Consider the following 23,982-nt stretch of genomic DNA (forward strand, 5'->3'; position numbering starts at 1 on the left):
TCCCAAAGTAAGCAAAGGAGCTGCACATTGGCATCGTAAAAAGCATCGGGCAGGTGCAATGACTGCCTTTCAAAGTTTATTAAAACGCAACTCAACGCGTCTGTCGCGCGGCAAAATGTATGTTTAAGAGGAGGAACGCCGAGATGCCCTTCACCCCAAGGCCTCCCTCTGGTCTCTCTAGTGGAGGAGGACACCGAGGAAAGCTCCAGGTCGGGCAGGGAGTCGGTGTCCACCGTGGCCGACCAGACGCCGCTGTCGGGGAGCGAGAAGCCGCTGGTCAACGGCACCAACCGAGGCAAAGAGGACAAGAAGAAAGACAAAGGAGGGAAGGAGAAGAAGAAGCAGCAGCAGCAGCAGGACGGAGGGAAGGACAAAGACAAGGGAAAAGCCAAGAAGGGCATGCTGAAAGGACTCGGGGACATGTTCAGGTACCATTCACCGGAAACAACTCCACGCTCCAGCCTTACATGCCTGCTTTACACCCCAGTGTGTGTGTGTGTGTGTGTGTGTGTGCGTGCATACTTATTTAAAACTGTTCATCCATAACCATATCCAACACTGTTCCTTTGCTCTTTCCAACCCCATCACCACTGGCTTTCCAGGTCATTTTGTTTGCCCCGCCTCTGTGGATTGGCTGGGCAGTAATCCATCATTCATACGTCCATTTATAAGTGTTTATATCTACTTTACACACACGTATGTGCACGAGATGCAGAGAATGATGCTCTGGCCGCTGAGCAAATCACAACCCAGCACACAGAACGCCACGCTCTGGTTGGTCGCCACCCAAGAAAATACCAATTTTACCCTAAAAATGATTGAAATAATAAGTACATAAAAATACATTTATACTGCAAAGCACTTGGTATGGCGAAATTTCTAATATGATACAGTTTAAAAATCCAGATTTTTTTTTCCAGTTGTATATCACAATTGTTTGCTATCCCATGGGTATAGATTAATGCTCAAGAGGGACTCGTGTATATACATATATATATATATACCCTATTTTACATATATATGTGTATGAATATACGTTTAGATGTGACATTTTTGAAAATGGAGCGAGAAAGTGAAAACACAGCAGCGACTGTTGTCCGGCAGTAACAAGCTCTGCAGACATAAAGAGGTGGAAGCGCTCGGTTTGGGGAAATACAAGTCTGGGATCGGGGGACTCGGTGAGAAGCGAAGGGCTTGAACAGGGTCCGGCAGAACGGTAGAGGAATGGGAAATTTCAATCAAAAAATAAATCTGGTGAAGCGGCGGCAGACGATTTGATGGCCAAAGATGGTCCGTAATTTCCGGACCATCGAGCGCACCTGAATATAAGCCACGCTGGCTGAAAATACAAAATAAATAAATCTATGTGTACATATATTGGCCACACTCAGGTCTTTTAGCCACTGGTGTTCATGTTGTAACACGAGATATTTACACACAAACATTTATTTGACTTTTGATTAAACACCGTAATGGCCGTGCCCATCGAGGACCATTTGCCGGTTAATAAAGCTTAAATATGTACCGGAAGTTTTTTCCCAACAGCGGCTGAAACACGGCCGATGAAAAAGATGAATAATGAATAAGACGAGGAAAAGTCCATCCGTGCATCCTTTTTCTTTGTCGCGTTAGAACCTTTCAAGTCGTCTTTTTTGCCGTCGGAATTGAACGGCTTCAGAACGTCACGCTCATTTCACGGCTCCGATGTGACCAGGATAAATGTTTTGGCGGCGTTTTTGTCCAAAATCTTGTGTAAAAAGTAGTGGCTCATCGTCCGTAAATGACGGTAGATTTCTAAATATTTTCACATTTAATGTACGAAAATGAAAATGGCTTTTCTATTAAAAAAAGCTTGGTGCGGGTATAAAGGGCTTTTTAAATGATTTAAAAGAAGAATTTTGTATTTTCCTAAGTCTGTGAGACATCGATTAGGGTTTATTAATGATTAATGGCTTCACCTTTAAACCATGCGAGAGCTCTTCTGTGGTTTTCACTGAGAGCATAGCGGCCCAGAAATTAAGGCTGGCGGTTCTACGTCTCGCCACTTTGATTCCAACGGAGGGGAAACGTGGAAGGAGGCGGGAGATCGGCAGGCATAAGGCTTTCGCTCTTCGGCCGACATACAGAAACCTTCAGCCTCGACGTTCTCGCAAAGCAGATCCTGTTCATTCTACGCTACGATCACGTCGCCATCTTCTTCTGCTACGTAGCCGCAGCACGCTAACAAATATGTCCGGTCAAATCCATGGAAACTGGATAGAAGCGTCGAAGACAACATAAAATAGGAAAAGATGGAGTTTGTCAATCAATTCATTTGTCCCAACAGCATTAAAGGGTAGAAAAGTGGGCCATTCGTCGCAATAGAAGGAATATGCAAATAAAGGATGTGGAGTAGAACTTTGGCTCACCGACACAACGAACGAATCGGCCGACGAACGGACGTTTCGATCACACTTTGAACGGCGCTGCGAACAAGCCTCCGTGCACGAAACAAAACTCACTTGCTTTCGGTGTTGAAGCGACGTAGCGTAGCGACAGTTCTGCTCGGTAGCTGCCGTTGTTTACATGGTTCGGCGTCGCGTCCTCGTGTTACGACACATTTTTTCAGTAAGTTCAGAAGAAGTTAAGAATCACAGTCGATCTGAAGAAGGAAATATCACAAAATGTGAGCGTGGTATGAGTGTGATAGATCTTACACACACACATATATACATATTCAGTATATATATTGTGAGAGAGAGAGAGAGATGGATCTCTTTGTCATGGCTGGTTCAACCATGTACACTCCTAAAGAGCTAAGATGCGCTAAAGGCTAAAGGAGTGACAACATGAATGAAGCAAAGATCTTCCAGAAAGTGAAAGGTGATTGTTAGTTTGGATGAATGAAAGAAGGATCGCTGGAGACGACGTTTGCGACGGTTTCGTGCCTGAAAGCGTCGAAGGAAAACACAAGTACCGTATTTTGCGGAGCATAAGGCATATTATAAGGCGCAATATCAATGAACGGCCTAATTTTCATACATCAGGCGCACCGTGTTATAAAGCCCGTGATAAAACATAAAGTGAGTTTAGTCGGACTTTGTTCGACTCATTCACTGGTTCACTAACCAACCCGCTGTTCAATGTTGTCCTCTGACTGTCCGTCAGGTTTTATTCCTGGGAAACTCTGCAAACTGCAGTAAGATTGTGTTGAAGCAGAGTACCGGCGGTCAGCGCACCGCGCACTGCTCTCTGATTGGCTTACGGTTGCCACCTGAAGACACCTGAAGTTAGTGTGAGGTTGTAACGACGGCCCGCATTCAACCGAGGATCCACTTTAACACGACGTCCTGGCGTCAGCTGGGAAAAGTGGCAGTAAATCATGTGACAGATGTCTGAGCGCAGAGCTGGGCGGAGTCGGGCGGCACGACAAGAACTCGTACAAAAGGTGCAGCGGATTAAAAGGCGCATGAAGGATTTTTGAGAAGATTTAGGGATTTTAAGTGCAACTTCTATGTAACCCCACTTTTACCCTCATTCTCACATCCTAAAATATCCTTCAGATCTACTTGCTGAGGTGACCCCGTGATTTGGCCCCGTCCAAAGTGTCGGGGTTTCCATTCAGCGACGGGTGCATTTTTATGGAACTTATTCGCTTTTCCAAATTAATGAGCAGAAAATGAATGTTTGGTTTCTTTGGTCACCGCGGCCTCTGCGCCCCGAGCCGGCGGGGGGTCTTTCTTTACCAGCTGGAATCGCTTGAGCTCTCTATTACCGCCATACAGAGAATTTTGGAATGCTGTCAGGGCCACACACACACACACACACACACACACACACACACACACACACACACATGCACGAGTCACAAAGAAAATTGTAGAGACAGGCAGAGCACACACTCCTCCACACACATTAACTGGTGGGGATCCAGCTCACTGAACATTTTGTCATCGGCGAAGGCTTGCAAACGATATAACCCGGCTCTCTGCAGACCATAATGAGCGCCGCGCTCTGATTGGCTCAATATCGGCCGCATCGGATCCGCTCGATTAAAAGTGTGTTTGAGCGGCGCCTGGTGTTTACCGGCTGAGCCGACGTCCAACCACCTGTGCGTCTGCTTCTTGTCACGCAGACAATCGCAGACAAACATTGATTGACCTGAATATTTTTACGAAGAACTTAATGCTGGGATTGTTTCTCGAGAGAATCTTCTTCTCCTTGGTCTTCTCCCTTCAGGGTCTCCACAGAGAGTCCACCTTCTCCATCTCACCCTGTTCTCTGGATCCGCCTCTCTCACACCAACTACCTTCATGTCCTCCCTCACCACGTCCATCCATCTTCTCTCTGGTCTTCCTCTAGACCTCCAACTCCAGCATCCGTCTACCAATATCTTCACCCTCCTCTGTCCATGACCCGACCATCTCTGACCTTCTCTCCAGAACATCTACCACGTGTCGTCCCTCTGATAGACTCATTCCTGATCCTCTCCATCCCGGTCGCTCCCAAAGAGAATCTCAGCATCTTCATCTCTGCCACCTCCAGCTCTGCCTCCTGTCTTCTGGTCGTTGTCAGTGTTTGTAGATCATCTCACCAGCGTCTCCTCCACCTTTCCTTTCCTTCCGGCTGATGTTCTTCTATCTCTTGTTACCCCGACACTTTACTCCACCCGTCCCAACCTGCTTGAACCGTCTCTTCAGCTCTCTTCCACCCTCTCCTACGCTCTGGACTGTCGACCCCAAGTACCTGAGATCCTCCACCTCAGCGTTCCAGCCGGGTTCCTCTCATTCACACATCTATACCTTCATTCCTCTCCTCTCCAGAGCAAACCTTCAAGACATTTGAAGGAATTCAATTCAAGATTTATTTATGATGATCGTTCATTCATCCATTCGCTCTCTGTACCGTTTATCCTGCACTCAGGGTCTTGTGGTTGCCGTAGCAACCCATCCCAGCTGTCATTGGGTGAGAGGCGATTCACTCTTTCATTTGCATGCCTGAGCGATCAGGGTCTCCTCTGAACCTCACGCATCATTTAGACGTTGAGAAGAAACCAGAGGAGCCGGAGGAAACTCCAGCAGACCTTTGGAGAAGATGCAGACCCTGCTTTCTGTCAGGCGAGACGGCTTTTTTTAGCTTTTTACAACAAAATGTCGCCTCTCTGTTTATTTTGAGCGTCGGTCCTTTCAAATCACGTGACTCTCACAGGTTTTTGCTATTGGCACATTTTTTTAGTCCAGCGATAACTTGGTTCTAAACGTGAGGTTCAGGAAACACGTCCAGTTTCTATATAGATAGATTTCCATTGTTTTCTCCCCTCATAATACACATTAAAATATACAAACTTAAAAAAAAAAGAAGTCTCACAAAACTATATGTGCCTTCCCGGGCCGAGCCGTCGCCGTTTTCATTCACTTTTGTCACCTCAGAGGACGGAACCGAGCATGGAAACGCTGCTTTAAACAGTCATTTGCTTTGCGGACCTGAGGATTTTTAAGAACATGAATAAAATATGGACCTGTTTTCTTATTAGTCTTATTTATTTGATAAGATCCTTCCGAATTGCAAAAGTTACAGAAACCTCAGTCACTGAGCTGCTAAGATGCCATGTGCCTGGAGGTGCTCGCCGCGAGCATCCTGACGTGCAGGAACACAAATGTCAGATTCCAAATGGCGAGCGTCCCGCGTCTGTGATTGACAGGTGACGCGAGGAACGACGCGGCATCGATGGCGTCGAAATACCGCCGTCGAACGGCACGCAAGTGCCAGAGTTTGGCCAAACCGCCGCGGCTCTGCCTTTCATAGCCAATAAAAGCAGGGCTGCGTCGCAGCTCCGGTTTGATGTGAGTAAGTTCACTCCCAGGAGTGGCTCTCCGAGCGTCAAGGGCTCCCATAAGTGCCACGGAGTTGAGCGACCGACCGTGTGTGTGTGTGTGTGTGTGTGAAAGAGTGAACTTTGATGTGTGTTTTCATGTAGCAGGGGGTGAATCGAGTGTGTGTGTGTGTGTGTGTGTGTGAGAGCAACAGACCTGCCACCGTGTGACCCTCTCATGTCTGGAAGGCCTCACACTCGGTCCCAATCAAAGCCTCATTACCATCCAGCCCTGCCAAGAGAGCAGCCTGCCAACCCTCCCTCGCTCTGTCTGATCATCTCTTGGACTCCCGAGCAACGCCCGGTCTGCTCGCTTGGCACGGGACGCGCCGCTCTCTGCCCAGAAAGACGGGAGGAGGAGTCGACGGCGTCGGTGCCTGTTCCCGTCAAGAGCCAGTGAACGAGGCCGAACTTATAAAAAGACTCACGCCGACAAACTTCATCACACGCCGAGCCCACGGGGTTTGTCGGGAACCCACGCGTGCGCGCTCGGTGCACGTCCTTGAAGGAAATATGGGCGAACGGATCCCAAGGTTTGATAAGATGCTTATTAGCGTCATGATTTAACAGTCCGGTTACCTTTATTTAATTGCCAAAAAAATATTGTCACAATATTTGCAAAACAGCATCGTGGACATTTACGTTATTTACCTTTTTTTTGCGAGTGTTCCAACTTCCCATCAGAATGCGACAAAAGGACGGTATCTTCTTCTTCTTCTTCTTCTTTGGCCTTTCCCCTTCAGGTGTCGCCACAGCGAGTCCACTTTCTCCATCTAACCCTATTCTCTGGATCCTCCTCTCTCACACCAACTACCTTCATATCTTCTCTCACGACGTCCATAAACCTTCTCTTTGGTCTTCCTCCAGACCTCTTGCCTGGCAGCTCCAATTCCAGCATCCGTCTACCAATATCTTCACCCTCCTCTGTCCATGACCCAACCATCTCTGACCTTCTCTCCAAAACATCGAACATGTGCTGTTCCTCTGATGGACTCATTCCTGATCCTCTCCATCCTGGTCACTCCCAAAGAGAACCTCAACATCTTCATCTCTGCAACCTCTAGTTCTGCCTGCTGTCTTTTGGTCATTGGAACAGTTTCTAGTCCAAACATCATCTCTGGTCTCACCACTGTCTTGTACACCTTTCCTTTTATTCTGGCTGATGTTCTTCTATCTCTTGGTACCCCTGACACTTTTCTCCACCCATTCAACCTGCTTGGACCGTCTCTTCACCTCTTTTCCACACTCTCCTACGCTCTGGACTGTTGACCCTAAGTACCTGGAATCCTCCAGCTTCTTGATCTCCACTCCCTGTAGCCTCACCGTTCCACCCGAGTTCCTCTCATTCACACACATATATTCTGTCTTGCTGCGACTAACTTTCATTCCTCTCCTTTCCAGAGCATACCTCCACCTCTCTAGATGCTCCTCTACCTGTTGTCTGCTCTCACTACAGATCACAATGTCATCCACAAACATCATGGTCCATGGGGATTCCTGTCTCACCTCCTCTTGTCAGCCTGTCCATCACCATTGTGAACAAGAAGGGGCTCAGAGCTGATCCGTGCCCCCCCAAGGCAGGCTTGGAGAGGCACGGGCCAGTGCCGCCCTGAGGCTGCGTTGACAAAAAGACGGTATCACGCTAGTTAATTAAGAGATAAACTAAACTAAAAATATTAACTGCTGTTAAATCTTACTAAAAAGTTTACTGTTCACCGATCCCGATCACCCATTTTTGATGTTTGTTACAAACAGCCCAAATGTGCTAAAGGACAGTAAAAGCAACCCGCTCGCTTCCCTTCAGCCACATAAGACGCCGATAATAATGGGCTCATAATTGCCGTATTTCACAAGCTGCCGGTATTGTGTTTGCTGTAACGTATTGCATGTATTGCCACAACTGTGCTTACAAATGAGGCTGTTACGCTCATTACACAGCAGTAAAAGAAAACATGGGGCTGGATGGATTAATAATGTCTGCTCAGGAGGGATAGTGTGAGCTGCATGCAAGCAGAGCGCCGCCGGAGAGAGTGGGAAACTATGACTAGAATTAGAATGAAAGTCTGCATTCTCCGAGATATACGTACGTATGCACGTGTGTGTGTGTGTGTGTGTGTGTGTGTGTGGCGAATCCAAGCATATGTTAGATACATATGTTTTGTGCAGTTTTACCTCGTTGATGTTTCAGTGTGTACAATCGTAACAGACACACAACACCAATAATTCAGCAGTTTCCCTCAGCTTGGTCCGCCGTCGCTTCTTTTGTTTACTTATTTTAAGACAGTCGTTCGTTGATTTTTAAGATTCGTTTTTCAGAATGCATGTCAATTTCGGGAAATTTCCTAAACGTTGTCTTGGATTGGAGTTTGTGCCGGAGGGCCTTCCTGAGTGGCGTTTGCAGGTTCTTCTTCACGTCTGCCTCAGTTTACGCTTTGTTTTTCTGGAGTTTTTTCTTTCCGCAGTTGAGAATCATGCGGTTTGTTCGTGGGAGATCCCAAATTGCACGGACGTGTTCACGAGCGTCACGTGCGGCCCTGTGATGGATCGTCTGCGAGCGGGACGGCCGTACGGACAACAAACGGATGCCACTTTTTGTTTTCGGACCCTGGCTTCGTCTTCCTTGAGCGGGACGATTTTGTCACTTTTTCCTTTTTATGGGCGAAACTTTGGAGTTTCGTTTGATTGCTCGAGGGATTACCGGGGGAAAATTAAGAGGGAAGAAGCTTTGAAAGTCATTCGGATGTCTTGGAAAGATGTCAAGTGATGTGATTACTTTCACCCGGCAGCCATTTCATGGCACCGCAGTCATTTATAAAATGCTAGATTGGCCGCGGAGTCACAGCGAGACATTTCCGTGAAAGCCTTCACACAATGATTATATTGTGAGGGCATTAATGTTTGACTTTCCCCAAAAATTTGCCCTTAATGATGCACTAACTTTCCGACTTAATTGACATTTAAGTCCCACTCCGCGTCTCTCGCGCCGAGGAAAAACCGCCCTCCGACACGACGGGAGTCGTTAAAATGACGAGCGTCCGATGAATAGAGTCGGCGCCATCCCTTGACATTTGGAAGTTGTGTTTTCTCACCCCGGAAACGTGTCGGCGCAACAGTATCGACGGCGCCGAGCGCAAACGCGCCCCGGATTAAAAGATCATTAAACGCCCCGCCGTCTCCTCTTCAGTTTTCTTCCCGGTCCGGTCGGTCATAAATCTGGGGTGCGTATCTGTGCGTGACAAGCACAGTTAGGCTGTTTTTAAGAGGCTGTTAATGAAAGCTGCCCATGTGGAGCCAAAGCGTCCACCGGCGCTCGGCCCTATTGATCATCCCCGTGTTTTTCATTACTGGCAGCCCGTCACTTTCAGCATCCCAGACCCCAGTTGAATGAATCGGGTAATGGAGCCGCTGTTCTCCAGCGGCCTCTTCTGCTTCCAAACCCTTCACTTTACTCCTTTTATACCCCGGACATCTTTTGTCTTCTGAGGGGGCTTTTGTGGAAGAAGATGCAATTTCCACACGTGATTGTAGAAAAGGCTCCCCAACAATAATCTGACTGATAAATATTCGTCCCTTGTTTTTGACATCAAGAGCCGTCTGACCCTGGAAGTGTTTCTGGAACCTTGGTTCAAAAGAAAATGTACGCATGAGTTTGTTTATTATTTCTTTTACCGCTCTCACATGGTTTAAAGGCGATCAATGTCTCACAGAGCCAGGAAATAACTTCTTTTCAATCTAATTTAAAGAGTTTCTATATACCTATACCATGCTTTTATTTTAAATCTGTAAGGCCATTTTCCTTTTCATAAATTGTATGCAATGTGAAAATATTTAGAAATCTACCGTCACTTGCGGATTATAAACCGCTATTTTTTCCACACTGCGGCTTAAACGGCCATGCGGATAATTGATGGATTTTTTTTTGTGCCAACGAGCTTCACGCCGCCGAAACATTTAGCCCGGTCACATCGGAGACGTGAGATGAGCGAAAAATTCTGAATCCTCTCGAAGAATTCGACTGGAATGGTTTTAGTGCACGGGAGGAAGACACGGACTAAACAGGGAATAGAAAATGGATGGACTTTTCCTCGTCTTATTCATCGTTCATCTTTATTATCAGCCGCAAAAATTCCAGGGTGCATTTGTGGACGTTGCCAGTATGGATTTAATTAAAAGTAAAAAAAATAAATGCGTGTAAATATCTTATCTTACAACGTGGACACCTGCGTCTTCCAGGCAAGAGCGGCCCGTATATGTACACATATATCGATTGATTTAGTGATTTTAAGGCGCTGCGGCGTCTATTCGGTTGCGCTCGATAGTCTGGAAAGGACGGTAATTAAAACCGTATTGCGCTTATGTTGTATGATTTCGAATTGCAAAGCAAATTTTAAATGGGGACAAAGAAGCTGTGATTGGCCGGCAGCGTGCGGCAGTTGCAATAACAAACAAATAAACCAAAATAATCTTTTCTTATGAACCAATGCCCAGCGGCCGTCGGACGTCGTGTTTTATTCCAGGTGCCTCCGTTGTGTGTTTGTGTGGTTTTGCCGTGCGTTTGGGTGTCGGAGCTGAACAATGAAGGCAAGAAGAGATTCATCGTCGGAGTGAAAGATATATGACTCTCATTCACTTTCATTTTAAAATATTCATGGAAAAAAAAAGCGGATGGCCTGTCGCCGCCCGAGTTCAGCTCTTTAAGTTCAGAAATTAAGGTTGAGGCACTGAGTTGCGCGTGTCCATATTTTAGTATCATTCATTTTACCGTCTAATCAATAGTGGGATGGAGCGTGAAACAATCCCAGTAGATAGACAGCAGCCCCACTCTTCCCCAGGATTTTGACTTTTGTTCCTGGAAACTGATGCCGTAGATAACGTTTATAATTCTCTGCCCGACGACGGCGGGGCTTCAAGTTCTTGAGCGCTTCCCCGCCACTCCTCGCCATCTCAAACACCAAAAACTGAAATTCAATTTGACTTTCATTTTTTTTTGTTTTATTTCAAGTTTAGTTATTTCCATCTGAATATGCTTTTTCAGACGTACACTTAAGTATCTCAGTGACAATATATCAACTTCAACTCTTACTGGTGCACCAAAAAAACAGGGAATTGTGAATTCACAACCTATAAAAGATACAATTAAAGGACAACTGTGCTGTCATTGATTTTTTTTATTTTTTTTTTATTTCAAGTTTAATTATTTCCATCTGAATATACTTTTTCAGATGTACACATAAGTATCTCAGTGACAATATATCAACTTCAACTCTTACTAGTGCACCAAAAAAACGTGAATTCACAACCTATAAAAGATTTTTTCTCATACAATTAAAGGACAACTGTGCTGTCATTGAATTTTTGTTTTTTTTTCACAAAATGAAAAAGTGAAAGGATCAAGAATGATTTTTTTTTTTTTTTTTTCGTATAAAGGGTTTATTTCAACATCATACTTTTATTCTGCGTGTGGGAGAATATTCACCTTTGTTGGTCATGTGATATTTTCTGATTTCATTTCCCTTCTATTCGCCGTCTCACACGTGCAAATCTTTTTTTTTTTCCTCTTCATCCTCCCATCCGTTTTGTTTTGCATCTTAATCTTTTATTCATACTCTTTCCTTGTGCACTTGTTCATTTTTTTTTCTTGTTCTTTTTTTTTTTTTTTTTATCTGTCCGGTTCACTGGTCTGCTGTCTGTTTCATTAAAACGCACACCTCTCCGGCTTCTCCCGGCGTTATCGCTTTAGAAGTTTGTAGATATTCTGCGCGGACCAATTTCCCTGTGAATAATCAGCGGTTCGTGGCAGAAGTGAGCCCGGTGCCAAAGTCATTTCTTCAACAGGCTGAAGCTTTATACTGAGTCAATCAAGCTGAAATACCCTTGCAGTGGCTTCTATTTCTTCTGAGCGTCCTCCCTCCCTATCAGTATAATTACCCTGATGGCCAGTGACTATGCTTTATTCATTTGCAGCTCGCCAACTTTAAATAAACTTTTCAAAGTGGTTCATTGATGTAAAAAGCCGTCCTCTGCCCGCCGGTGATTTGAATCCCCCCCACCTGCGCTCTCGCTGGGACTCGGAGGGGGTTCGTGTGTTTAGATCGCAATTTTTCAAAGAAAATCCACCCAGATTTTGCAGGGATGGTGGATTGGAAGCCGAGTCTCTGTCGCTTTCTGCAGTCAAAAAGCAAACCGGAGTGCTCATGTCACCTTCACAACCATCACCAGCACAGATTCTTTAACACACACACACAAATATATATATATGTATATGTTTATTTTTTTATTTTATTTATCTATTTATTTATCTATCTATCTATCTATCTATCTATCTATCTATCTATCTATCTATCTATCTATCTATCTATCTATCTATCTATCTATCTATCTATCTATCTATCTATCTATCTATCTATCTATCTATCTATCTATTTATTTTAGATATTTTTACAATTTATTTATTTTTTGGTTGTTGTCTTTCCATTCTCAGCCCGCTATTTTTCTTTTAATCCTTGTTGTTTTTGTCCTTTTAATTGTCTCCTCTATTTATATTCATTTTATTGTTTCACTGCCGTGACAAACTTTATTTGCAATATCACAATTTTGATATCTATCTATCTATCTATCTATCTATCTATCTATCTATCTATCTATCTATCTATCTATCTATCTATCTATCTATCTATCTATCTATCTATCTATCCATCCATCCATCCATCCATCCATCCATCCATCCATCCATCCATCCATCCATCCATCCATCCATCCATCCATCCATCCATCCATCCATCCATCCATCCATCTAATTTAAAATGAAGGCCAATCAGGTTCTTTCGGCTGCTCCCTTCAGGCGTCGCCACAGCCAATCAGCTGCCTGCATGTAAAGCTATCACCTTTCTTCTTTCACTTCCTATCAGCAGTTTGTTTCGATTTTGGGTTTTTGCATGGAATGGTGAGAAATGGGACGGCTCAATATTTTCAGTTTATCTGCAAGATAATCCTGCCCTTTCTTTTGACATAAATGTCACATGACAAAACTCCAACGTGCACAATGACGCAGAAAAAAACACTTACCCTGCATTGTCAGTGGTAAAAATACATGCTATGTATTTTTAAATCATAACATAGAAATATAGTCTGTGAACAACAGAATATTCTTGAATATCTTTAACAAAGACCAGACTATAATTACATGAAACTCTTTTTTTCATTTCCTGAAAAAAGTGTTTTTTCCAGATAGGAGGTTTTGCATTCCAGCCATCGATATACGACATGCACATCGCAAAAATCACTTTTTCCAATTGCACGTCATCTTTACCGTTGTCTTGACTAGTTGAATGAAACTGAGAAAACATCGGCTCAGTTCTGTGACGAGGCGTTGGGTTTTTCACGGACGGAGTGGCTGATTTCACACACACACACACACACACACACACACTTTTTGTTTGTTCCAGGTTTGGAAAGCATCGCAAAGACGAACGTCCGGGAGACAAAATGGATCGCAAAGGTTCGAGTAAATGGAGGCCAGAAGAAACGCAGGTCTCGGAGGAGGAGACGATGAAGATGAGGATGGAGCAGGAAAGGTGAGTTGAAAAATGCATTCAAGTCTCTCTCGGTTTTCACTGTTTCTTTTTTGTTTTTTGTTTTTTTTCTCAGTCGTCCAAGTGCCCTGCAATTCTCGGATCGTATATCAAAAAGGCGAACGTTGTTAAAACCTTGCGCTGAAGGACATAATCAAAGGAAACCGTACGCATAATTTATTTAGCCCCGGGGAAAGCTGACAAGGCTTTTTTTTTTTTTTTTTTTTTTGAAACTAAACCCTGTTTTTATTTGGTTTTTCTATCTGAGCTATTCAAGAGCATATTCTAATGAAAACCTTCATCCCCCCGTCGACGTGCTCCCTGAAGCTGCTCGTGATTTCAAGGTGCTTCACCGGGCGCTCCAAACTTTGTATGTAAGGTTTTTTAGTTGTTTTTCTTTTTTCCAGTTAACCGTATTGCTGAGAGAGGTTTTCTGCTCGCTTTAGAGCGGTGGTTCTTAACCCGGGTTCGATGGAACCCCAGGGGTTCGGCGGGTCGGTCTCAGGGGTTCGGCGGAGGTCAAGACATACATTGGTGATGACATCACCGGCCGCAGGTGATCACGCTACATAGCTCGGCCTATCCGTGCTGCAGGGATTTTGGCGCGATCAGTTGTAGTAACTTGTGACTGTCGTGATGGTACATCATGTGATTTCTTTCTTCATATTTGAATCCCTTCATACTAATTATGTCGGGCAAAAAAAGAAAGCGGTCGGAAGAACACGTACAATACGGATTCACATGTATGACGGAACACGATTGGAATCGATGTCCCAACCGCATGATTTGCAAAGACAAGATGAGCAATTCTAGTCCGGCACCGGCAAAACTAAGGGAAGGCTTCCTTCAGCTGCATGGAGATGGGAGCTACAAGAACATAGCGCTTGCTGGATTCAAGGTGAAGGGAGCCAGATTCCATGAAAAGGCTCCTCCGCCTGTTCTTTGTACCCATCGACGAACCGATCCTCCATCCAATAAAGAAGGGTTCGGTGAATGCGCATGTAAAACAGGTGGGGTTCAGAACCTCCGACAAGGTTAAGAACCGTTGCTTTAGAAGCTTGTGATAGCGGTCGGGCGAAGGTCAAAGAGGAGCTCTGACCTCCGGAGAGGACAACGTCTCACCTCGGTTTTGTCCAAATCCCCTCCTCGCATCAACCGGCCTCGATTTTTCTTCCCTTTGAAACGTCTCACCTCCATCGGAGAGGCTTCTTCACTTCTTGTCAGGATCTTCTTGTTGTCGAAGCTGGACTCTTCGGTCGGAAGCGGGAAAGATTTGGACAAGAACTGAGCGGGACCTGGATGAGCGAGGAGCTCCACAGAGAGCTCACTTCAATATTTACTCTGAGCAACCGCAGTAGAGACTTTTAATTCACAATTTTTCTGTCGTTTTTGGAAAAAAAATGAAGAAGAAAGAGAGAAAGTGAACGTAGCTTAGCCATGTTCAGCAGTCTCATCTTGAGCTCACCTGAGCTGAGCAGTGACTTTCAGAACGGCGTCTCAGGCCAGGCCGGGTCTGATGGACGTCCATCAGCTGAACCCTTACGTGATGTTTACCTGACCGGACCGTTTCTACTCGTTCTGCATTCGTTCTTTCCTTTGGGCTTCTCCCTTCAGGGATCTCCACAGCAGATCCACCTTGTTCTCCGGATCCTCTTCTCTCACCAACTACCTTCATATCTTCTCACACGACGTCCATCAATCTTCTCTGTGGTCCGCTTCCAGCATCCGTCTACCAATATATATCTTCACTCTCCCTCCTCCGTCCATGACCCAACCATCTCTGACCTTCTCTCCCAAACATCTACCATGTGCCGTCCCTCTGCTGGACTCATTTCTGATCTTCTCCATCCTGGTCGCGCGCATCTTCTGCGACCTCCAGCTTTCTGCCTGACTTACGCAATGGCGGTGCTGGATTGTTTGCGTGGCTGCAGCGTTTCTCCGCTGTGCTGCTGCTCGTCCGCCCACCGAGGTACTTACCTCCATCATCGCCGTCACGGTAAATGCTCTAACTGGACACTTTCATTATTTTCTCATGAAATATTACACACACAGGTTTGCCTTAGAAAGTAAAATCCCCTTCGACCACTTAATGATGGTTGAACATGCCATTCCAGAACCATTAGCACTTATTGGCCGCGATAACATTTTCCGTCGGCTAATGACGACTTACATAACGGTCTTGGATTCAGGCTGCAGGGATTTTGTGACTTTCGCCCCACAATCCCATTATGTGGTGGGATTCGTGGTGGAGTTGATACCGCAGGTGTTCCACCGGGCAGAACAAGAATCTGGCCAGCGTTGGGATTCTCTCAAACATTGAGAGCCAATTGTTGTTGTGATGTTCCCTGTTTAGCGACTGGAATATTAAAAAATATATATTTTTAGAAATTTGATAAAAAAAAACTGAGCAGATCGATGCAAAAATCAAACTGAGATGCAAAAAAAAGGATTCATCGCCGCTTGGGTTTTGAAATGGACTGGATACAATATTTGGAGAACAGGCACTAAACTGGTAAAAAAAAAAAACACCCTAAAAAAAATTCAATTTTTTTTTCAGTCTTCATTCATGTAAACTCATCACGTGACATTTTAGTTACTTGGGTTAAATAAAAGACGCCCATCCGTCGCCCAGTTGTGAAAGGGTGCTGCATTAAAAGTATCGATGGAAAAAACCCGCACACCAAGAGTCCTCCAAAGTTAATGATCATTTAATTCTAAGAAAAGTTCTTAAAGCATGACGTTTGGAGCAAAAATCCACTCTTCTTCAGAAGCCGACCAATACATGTTTTTTTGGGTGTATTAATAAGTTTGGTATATCTTGGTCAGCACTGCTGGAAACATCATGCTATAATACCTCGTCTTTACTCTGTGTAAAATAAATAATCTTAAACTTTGGAGCTCTCTAGGTGTGTGGATTAAATATACTGTGACAACACAACATCCCTGCATGAACCCGGTTGTCTTAACTGGGGCACATTTGATGTTTGCCCGTCTAAGGCTTTGCGGTCTCGAACTGTGGAAACATCTTTGTGGAAACTTGGTCAGTTTTTTTCCCACCAGAATGTCCTTGAATAATAAAAGAGCCCGAAATGTAAACGTAAAGGTCAGGATGCTTTTAATTTTAGCTCCATTATGATGATAATGCAAATCCCCCGTTCAGCCAGAGTGTTTGAACCGGGCGTCTCAGCACGGCGAGGCCGAGGGACAGGAAGACGTCCCGCTTTCAAGTAGATTTAGTTTTGAAAGGGAACCTTCAGAAGGTCGTGGCTTGAAGACTTCCTCATGGCGGCATCGTCCGGGCCGGCCGGCCGGCCCGAGCCAAACGGCTCTCTTCGGAGCCGCTTCCCGAGCTCGTCTCACCCCAATCAAATAGCAGGTGGGGTTTGTTTTGTTTGCATGTGTAGGTGTTTAAATTCCAAAGGCGTCAGCTCGCTAAACATTTCCATAGCTCCCAGTTCCCGAGGGAGCGGCGCCGACTCACTGACCACAACCGCGAATGTGATAAAAGCCCCGCTTTCTCTTTGTTGTTTGGCTCGATCTTTATGCAAATGCCGGGTCGGAAGACTTGTGTGATTACCGGGCGGTTCTGCAAATGTTCATACTTTTGGGGTTTAATATTAAATGTGAATCCTCTCCGCCCCCCCGCACACCCTTACGTGCTGATCATCATATCAGTCACTTTCACACCGTTTTGGCCGTTGAATCCCATTAAGGATTATTTCAGACACGTGCGTTTCAGAGATTGATTGCTCTCTCATCTCCGTGCATAAAATCTACTCTCGAAACAGTGTCCATATAATGCAAGACCCCTTGTGAATTTGGGAGAATTTTTTGATGAGCCTTCTCATTTCCCTGCCAGATCCCACGAGACTCGGCTTTTTTTCTGATCTCGTAATTATTGCATACGTTTCCAAAAGGTATGTGGCGTTCTCTCCTGCGCCCTTCCGAGAAGCTGTAAGAGTCCTGTAATTTCCCTAAATATAATCCACAAGGGCTAAAACAACTAAATCAGTCTGTGCGTGTGCATATACACTGATCCCTCGCTAGAACGCCGTTTACTTTTCACGGTTTCGCTACTTCACAGATTTGCATGGTGCATTGTGTTCTGCATTCCGATTGGCTAAAAAGTCACTCCGCTTCTTCTCTACCTGTGCGTCAATAACGTCGCAGTTTAATATGTACACGTACGTAAAACAGCTTGACGAATTTACATGACCGACGTGCAAATTCTCTCGCAATTTCAGTTTCTCTAAAACCCATCATGTTGACAAAACGCTCTGGAGTGACAAAAGGGCCCAGAAGGCAGCGGAAGATCTATGGCAGATAAAGCTAAACTTCTGGACATGCTAAGGGAAGCTAAAAGCTATGCGGCTGGAGGTCGGCGTTACGGAATGAATGAATCTTCCGTTCGTTCCGTAAAGAAGGAAGAAAAACCATAAGGACGACAGCAGCGATGTATAATAGAGTATTTAATTGTATAATAATTGTAAAAAAAATAAAGGTTTCTACTTCGGATTTTGCTTATCACGGGTTCTTTTTGGAACGAAACCCCCGCGAAAAACCCCCGCACTCGTCTAGAAGCTGCAGGTCCACGTTGTAACTTGAGGTATTAAGGAAGTGATTATTCTGGGAGTGACTCCTTATTCATTCTTATCCATTTGAATTGGAAAGATGGAAGGCATTTGATGGGCCGCTGCGGTCTCGGCAGGGATGTGCACGGGGAATTCTTCGCCATAGGAGTCACACGTGGGGCGGTTTTTGTTTTCCATTTGATGTTTTGTCTTGGACTGTAGAGCCGGCGTAGAGAAGGCCCTCGCAAGAACATGCAAAAGCACAAGTCAGCCTCTCATCGGTATTTACCTGCCGCCCGAGACCCGGGGTATCGACGCGGAGCTATCTGACTGTGGAAGAGTGCGGCGGTTCGATTGTTAAACAACAAATCCGCTCCCGAGATCCGTCCGGGAGCCTCGGCACCTCGCAGCGGAGCCGCTATTGATCGGCTGCTGCCGGAGGCTACAATTAATCCAGCTGTGATTGACTAGATGGATGGATTTCCTCACTGGTTTGAAACCCGCGTCCCTCGCGGTTCCAACCCGGGCCAGACGGGCCAATCAGGAGAGACACATCAGACCCGGACAGGAATTCTGTGGGGAAAAAAAAAAAAAAAAAAAACGGTTCATGTTAACGGTGAACTCCTTCCGAACACAAACAGACGCTTCTTTTGAGAATCGGTTGAAAGGTGGCTTTGGCACGGCCGCTTGTCAAACTCTACTTATTTCCCGGAGGTTCGGGAGACGCCGGTTTTCCGATGACGCCGAATGACGGCTTTGCGTTCGCGGCGGTCCGGTTCGAGAGAGATTCCCCCTCCGGCCGAGCCGGCCACGGTCTCGACCCCTCGGCCTTCCTCGCGATCGTAACTGTCAAAAAAAAAAGTCTGAAAATAAACGTCCGGAAACATTTCATTCATCCAAAACGAGGTCCAGCTGCCGCCGCGTCCCGTCGGACCTTGTCGCTCCGCACGTTTCCTGCCTTTCACTGTGGTCTATCGCCGGTGTCAGAGTTCCAACAGAAAGGAAGGTTTATTACGCGGCGGCTACAATGGCACATAATGGACCATTGTTCTGGCTTGATGTGGTAGAAAGGTCACTCGTCAAACACGTTTCTTTTACCCATAATATCCCATCCTGTCTTTTCAATGCCCCTTTATCTGGCGACTCTGTCGTACCCTCTCTTTCCACATCTCACCCTCTTGTTCCTTTTTTTTTTTGGATTTATTCATCCTTCGCCGTGGGAGTGCTTCCTCTTCTGGTTAAGGCTTTTTTTTTTTTTTTTTTTCTCGAACAGCTGCGAACATTTTTCATTTTTTTTTTCTGATTGTGCTGGCCGTGTTGTCTTGGATAAAGGCAGCTTGATGGAAAGTCCTGATCCAATTTATTTGATGTTCTTGCAGAGTTTTAAGGTGAGGACGGATTTGGTATCCGTCCACGTGACATTACATTATTGATTAGGATCGGTTTAGGATATCGGCCCTTCATCCACATGGCGATTAGAACGGTAAAATGCCCTTTTTGCTTTTGAAGGTAGTGGATGTTGACTTGAGATGGCCAGTTATAAATGTTGCTGTGTTTTGATGTTACTTCATTAGAAGGGTCGATGAGAGTTTTTCAGCGGCGTTCATTTATTTGCCTTTATTGGAAGTTCATCTTCTGACTTGATGGCCCGGATAGAGATCTTCCCGCCCGAAACCCTGCTGATGTTTCATGAAAATGAAAGCGACGGCGCACAATCCTTCCTTAAAGTCTACTTCAAAACAAAACGCTAATTTATGTATCTCTTCATGAGCCGTGCGATGGCCGTATTAGAAGTCGATGTGTTGGATCACTTACTTTGTTTCTTCACAAATGAGGTCAAATCAAAGCTGCGATCGAGGCGCGTCGATGGCCGTCTGAAATATAAGCAGCGACGCACGGATGCTGGTATTTGTCGGGTCACTATTTTGCACATCAGTTGCGTCTTTGAATCGCAGCCTGTCCTCTCAGATCCCTCGTGACAAAGCTTCAAGCCTCTCGCTTCTTTTTTTCTCATCTCATAGTTACAATTGAGATGCGCAAAAAACGTCTTTTTTTGTGTTTTCAGGCATCCGCGCTTTTAAAACCAAATGAAAGATAAGCATAAGAACGATGTCGAGGCGCGCTCGGCGGCCGCGTCGTTGTGTTTTCCAGCAAAATGAAGGATTGTTTTGCTTTAAATAATCCAGACCGTGACCTCTCACACACACAAACACACACACACTGGACACACACGCACGGCTTCGTCCTTCCGACCCCACTGACCCGCCCGGTACCTCTGGAAGTAAAGCAAGGCCAGGCGCCGGATTGGTTTGTCCGGCCTTATCTTATCGGCCGCGGCGCTTGTGTACACATCATTAGTGGCTCCCACAACTGCTGCTGCCGCTCTCAGCTGATGGAAAACTGTTTTTTTTTTTCCTCCTTTGGGTTTAGAATTAGATCTCTCAAGGGCCCACGCTTCCTTCTGCACTATTAGATAATTGCTGATTCCACAAATAGTGCTCACGCAGCATCCAAGTCCACGCGCTTTCATCTGACACGGATTAAGTTGTTGGAATAAGTAGGAGAAAAACGCTTGTCCAGATTCAGTGTTAAGCCATCAAATTCATTACCAGCCCGCCCCCCTCTTTTTTTATTTTTTTCTAATTTTTTTATTCACATATGTGCTTTTTTTTCACACGCTGTGCCGCATCCAAACGGGAGCCCTCCTTATTAGACTTATTGTTTCATTATGCACAGCGTGTGCATTTTCAGCAGGAAGCTTTTTCAGCCCGCTGTGTGTTCAGTCAAGTCGCACCCCCACCGCCGCCGTCCCGTTCACTCGCTGTTAAAATTGGTCCCGCAGAAAAGAGAACAGTGTGATAATTGGTAGTTGTAAAGCGCTGATAATTGGCAGGGCTCTAATTACGGGGCTGCGCGATAGGTCGTTCCTACGCCGTTGCAAATGGCGCCGCCGGTAATTCACAAGATAATGGCCTAAAAAGAACAAGCGTATGCGCGATTGGTGTCGGAGTCGCTCCTTGTGTGCGAGACAGATCGGTGTCAGAGGTGTTTGTTTGCCAGAGACGGGCGGAGAAAAAGGACGGCGGACGTTCATCATCGCCGCTCTGAATACAAAAAGCCGTGAGGGCGAGGAACCTATTAGATCTCGTGTTTTCGCGGCGAGGAGAGGGGAAAAAAAAAGGATAAAAGAAATGCACTTTGTGTGTTAATCTGTAATGGAGAGTGGAGAGGAAACGCTAAACGGCCGCGGGCAGATGTTGCCGAGGCTCGGCTGCCGCTTCCTCGAGACGACGCGCCTTTTCGGACCGTCGAACGACGGCGGCGGATGGCGGGATTACGTCGACGGCTTTTTCGCTTATCGGTCGTGCTAACTTTTCAGACGCGACACCGTAGCTCTGGCGCTAATCCTCTGGAGGAGGCCTTGATTAGTTCAGTCTGCTTTTGGTGCACTTTACTCCCGCTGCTGTTGTTCCGCTTCGTCATCGACGGATAATTGCCGATGAAGAACTTGGGGCGACGTAACTGGCTTTTAAATTTGGTCGTCTAGCAAAATGATGACGGCAAACCACCGCCGATACACCACCCGTTTACACTCGTGCCCTCTGGGAGGCGCTACAGGTCTCTCACAACCAAATCTGTCCGATTTAAAAACAGCTTTTTTCCAACAGCTATACGGACTTTGAACAAATCACTGTCTTGATGTGTGATGTGTCCCGTCTGCTTGGCTCGATCTTCTGTCTGTAGTGTATCGTTGACGACGGAAGCGACACAGGAGAGATGTGAGCATTACGTGCTGTACCGGAAACAAATTCCACCAACACTGTTGCGTGGCCTAAATAAATGATTCTGATTCTGAAAGACCTCACCGGATCCACTTCGAACGAGACGCTGAGCCCGTAACTATCGCTTTTGTCGCTTAGCCATTAGCGTACGAATGCGCGTGCCTTTTTATTTATCGGTAAAGGTGGTTTGGCGTCGCCCCCTCCTCCGACCGCAGACCGGATTCGTACCTTTAAACGCTTGGCTATTGTTAAGAAGGCCGGAGCTGTCCGCTGACTTAGAAAGTGCCATTTAAATGTATTCGCATGAAGCCGTAATTGTCGTTCTAAAGTGGCTCAAATGCTTTTCAGAACGTCCGCGAATCCGCCGTCGGCGTTTGAGTCAAGCTCATCTTTGAACGTCGCTGAATAAAGAGATTCTTGTAAAACTCTCCGTTTTCTCTGAAGCTCTATAATGAGTCAAGAATGTTCTCGTCGTTCACGGATTCAATCGTTTTGCGCGAAACTCGTCCCAAAGGCGCGACAGTCGTAATTATGACTGATTTTTTTTCGCCGTTTTCTGCCTCCGTCGCGGGGAGAAGAGAGAGATCTTTTTCAGACCGAGATGGCACGAGTACAGGGAGCGGCGTCGGCGGCATCGGTGGAAAAACTAGCCCGGCCAGTCGGCGGATCCGGCGTTTTACCGCTTCCTCGGCGAGGCGGCTCGCCGTCTGAGATCGCGCGAGAAGCTCCGAGCAGATCCGCTCCTCCTCCGCGTCAGATAGAAGTCGGCCGAGGTGCCTCTGGCATCTGATGAGGACGCGTCCCGTCGGGAGGCGTTGCAGAATCTTAAGAACCGCCTGGAACTCCTGCGCTGTCACCGGATAGATGATATATCTCAGAAGGTGTGCGTACGTCGTGCAGGTCTGCAGGCTGCGGCTTGGGAAGCTCATATCTGGGAAAGCTGACACACCCCGCTGGTCCCGAAGGAGCCGGATCAATATTCTGAAATCTGTCAGATCGTCTCCTTGATCGCATTTGGTTGTTGGAAAAAAAAAAAATGTTTTACAGAGATACCGTTTCCCCTTATCTTAATTGAATTTATCGGAGATTCTGTTCATATATATTCCATTATTTCGGAATATAGTCATGACTTTCAGCAAAAGGAATAATATTGTTGTTTGACAGGTGTAATAAAACATAATCCAAACCAATTAGATTCCAATTTTAATTTCCCAGATTTTTTTTCATTTGTATTCATTTCTTTTTTTTAATCTACTTTTTCTGCCCCCGTCAATTTCCCATCTTCTCCCCTTTTGACGCGGCGGAATCCAATTAAAATTTTGCGAGGGCAAATTGTTTTTTCCACGAGGCGCTTGTGTGCAAAATCACAACGTGCATCCGAAAGTAATATTTGAGCTGGGCCGCCGAACGGAGGCAGCGCGGCACGCTGTCAATTCTCACATTTCTCAAGGGCTCGCGGTGGAGGAAAGGACCGAGGGACTAACTTATAATTACGTTTCATTTTAATGTCGTCCGCGGCTTTAATTGCGCTAATAGCTGCGTCGGTGTTTTTTCATTCATGACTAAATTTGCTTATTCTAACATACCTGCGTCTCGCCCACGAGTGAGTTTCACCGAACGCGGAAAGTGCGGTCGTGTGATCGAATGGCGTCCTTTATTATTCTTATTTTCAGGATTCAGGCGAAGACCAGGGAGCTGCGGGAGCGCCAGGCCAGGGAGCGCGACTACGCCGAGATCCTGGACATCGGCCGCTCCCCGGAGCGAGCGTCCGAGGACGAGCACGCCTACGCCGGCATCGACGCCCCGAGCGGCCCGGCGGACGGCGCCCGCGGCCGTCCTCACAGCCCCCGCGACGAGTTGGCCCGCGTCCCGCCGCACCACCAGCACCAGCACCAGCACTCCGATTCCCTCTACACTCAAGTCAGCAAGGCTCGCGGAGAGCGCCCTCCGTCTGCGGACAGGTACCTTCAACACCGCCTTATCTCGGGCTTGGTTTCACCTCCGCCTCCCGTGTTGTTGCAACCGAGTCCCAGACGTTGGCTTTTTACGCACGCGAACAAACGAAACCCCACACGTGAAGCAAATGAACTTATTTGGAATTGACGCCAGCCGGTGCACAGAAAATATCGGCGATCCTCACCCGCCCCGAGCGTCCGAATATCCGCGTTCTCTGCCGGGTTTTGTCCCGGCAGCGGGAGGTTCTCTCG

The 23,982-nt window shown here is 46.2% G+C and overlaps 1 protein-coding gene across 6 annotated transcripts in view; it reads left to right on the forward strand.

Moving 5' to 3' along the window:
- The window catches only part of pard3ab (par-3 family cell polarity regulator alpha, b), a 302,221-nt gene that overhangs the window by 202,567 nt on the left and 75,672 nt on the right, over window positions 1-23,982 (forward strand). For all 6 annotated transcript variants that reach the window (XM_086153154.1, XM_086153157.1, XM_086153155.1 and 3 more), the window contains 3 exons: window positions 182-428; window positions 13,297-13,425; window positions 23,449-23,736. In XM_086153154.1, the coding sequence (XP_086009280.1) occupies window positions 182-428; window positions 13,297-13,425; window positions 23,449-23,736 (664 nt within the window). The remainder of the gene's footprint in view (window positions 1-181; window positions 429-13,296; window positions 13,426-23,448; window positions 23,737-23,982) is intronic.

Source organism: Fistularia commersonii, chromosome 10 (assembly GCF_037954325.1).
Source record: "Fistularia commersonii isolate RoL2024-O1a breed Wild chromosome 10, RoL_Fcom_v1.0, whole genome shotgun sequence".
NCBI classification, from domain to species: Eukaryota; Metazoa; Chordata; class Actinopteri; order Syngnathiformes; family Fistulariidae; genus Fistularia; species Fistularia commersonii.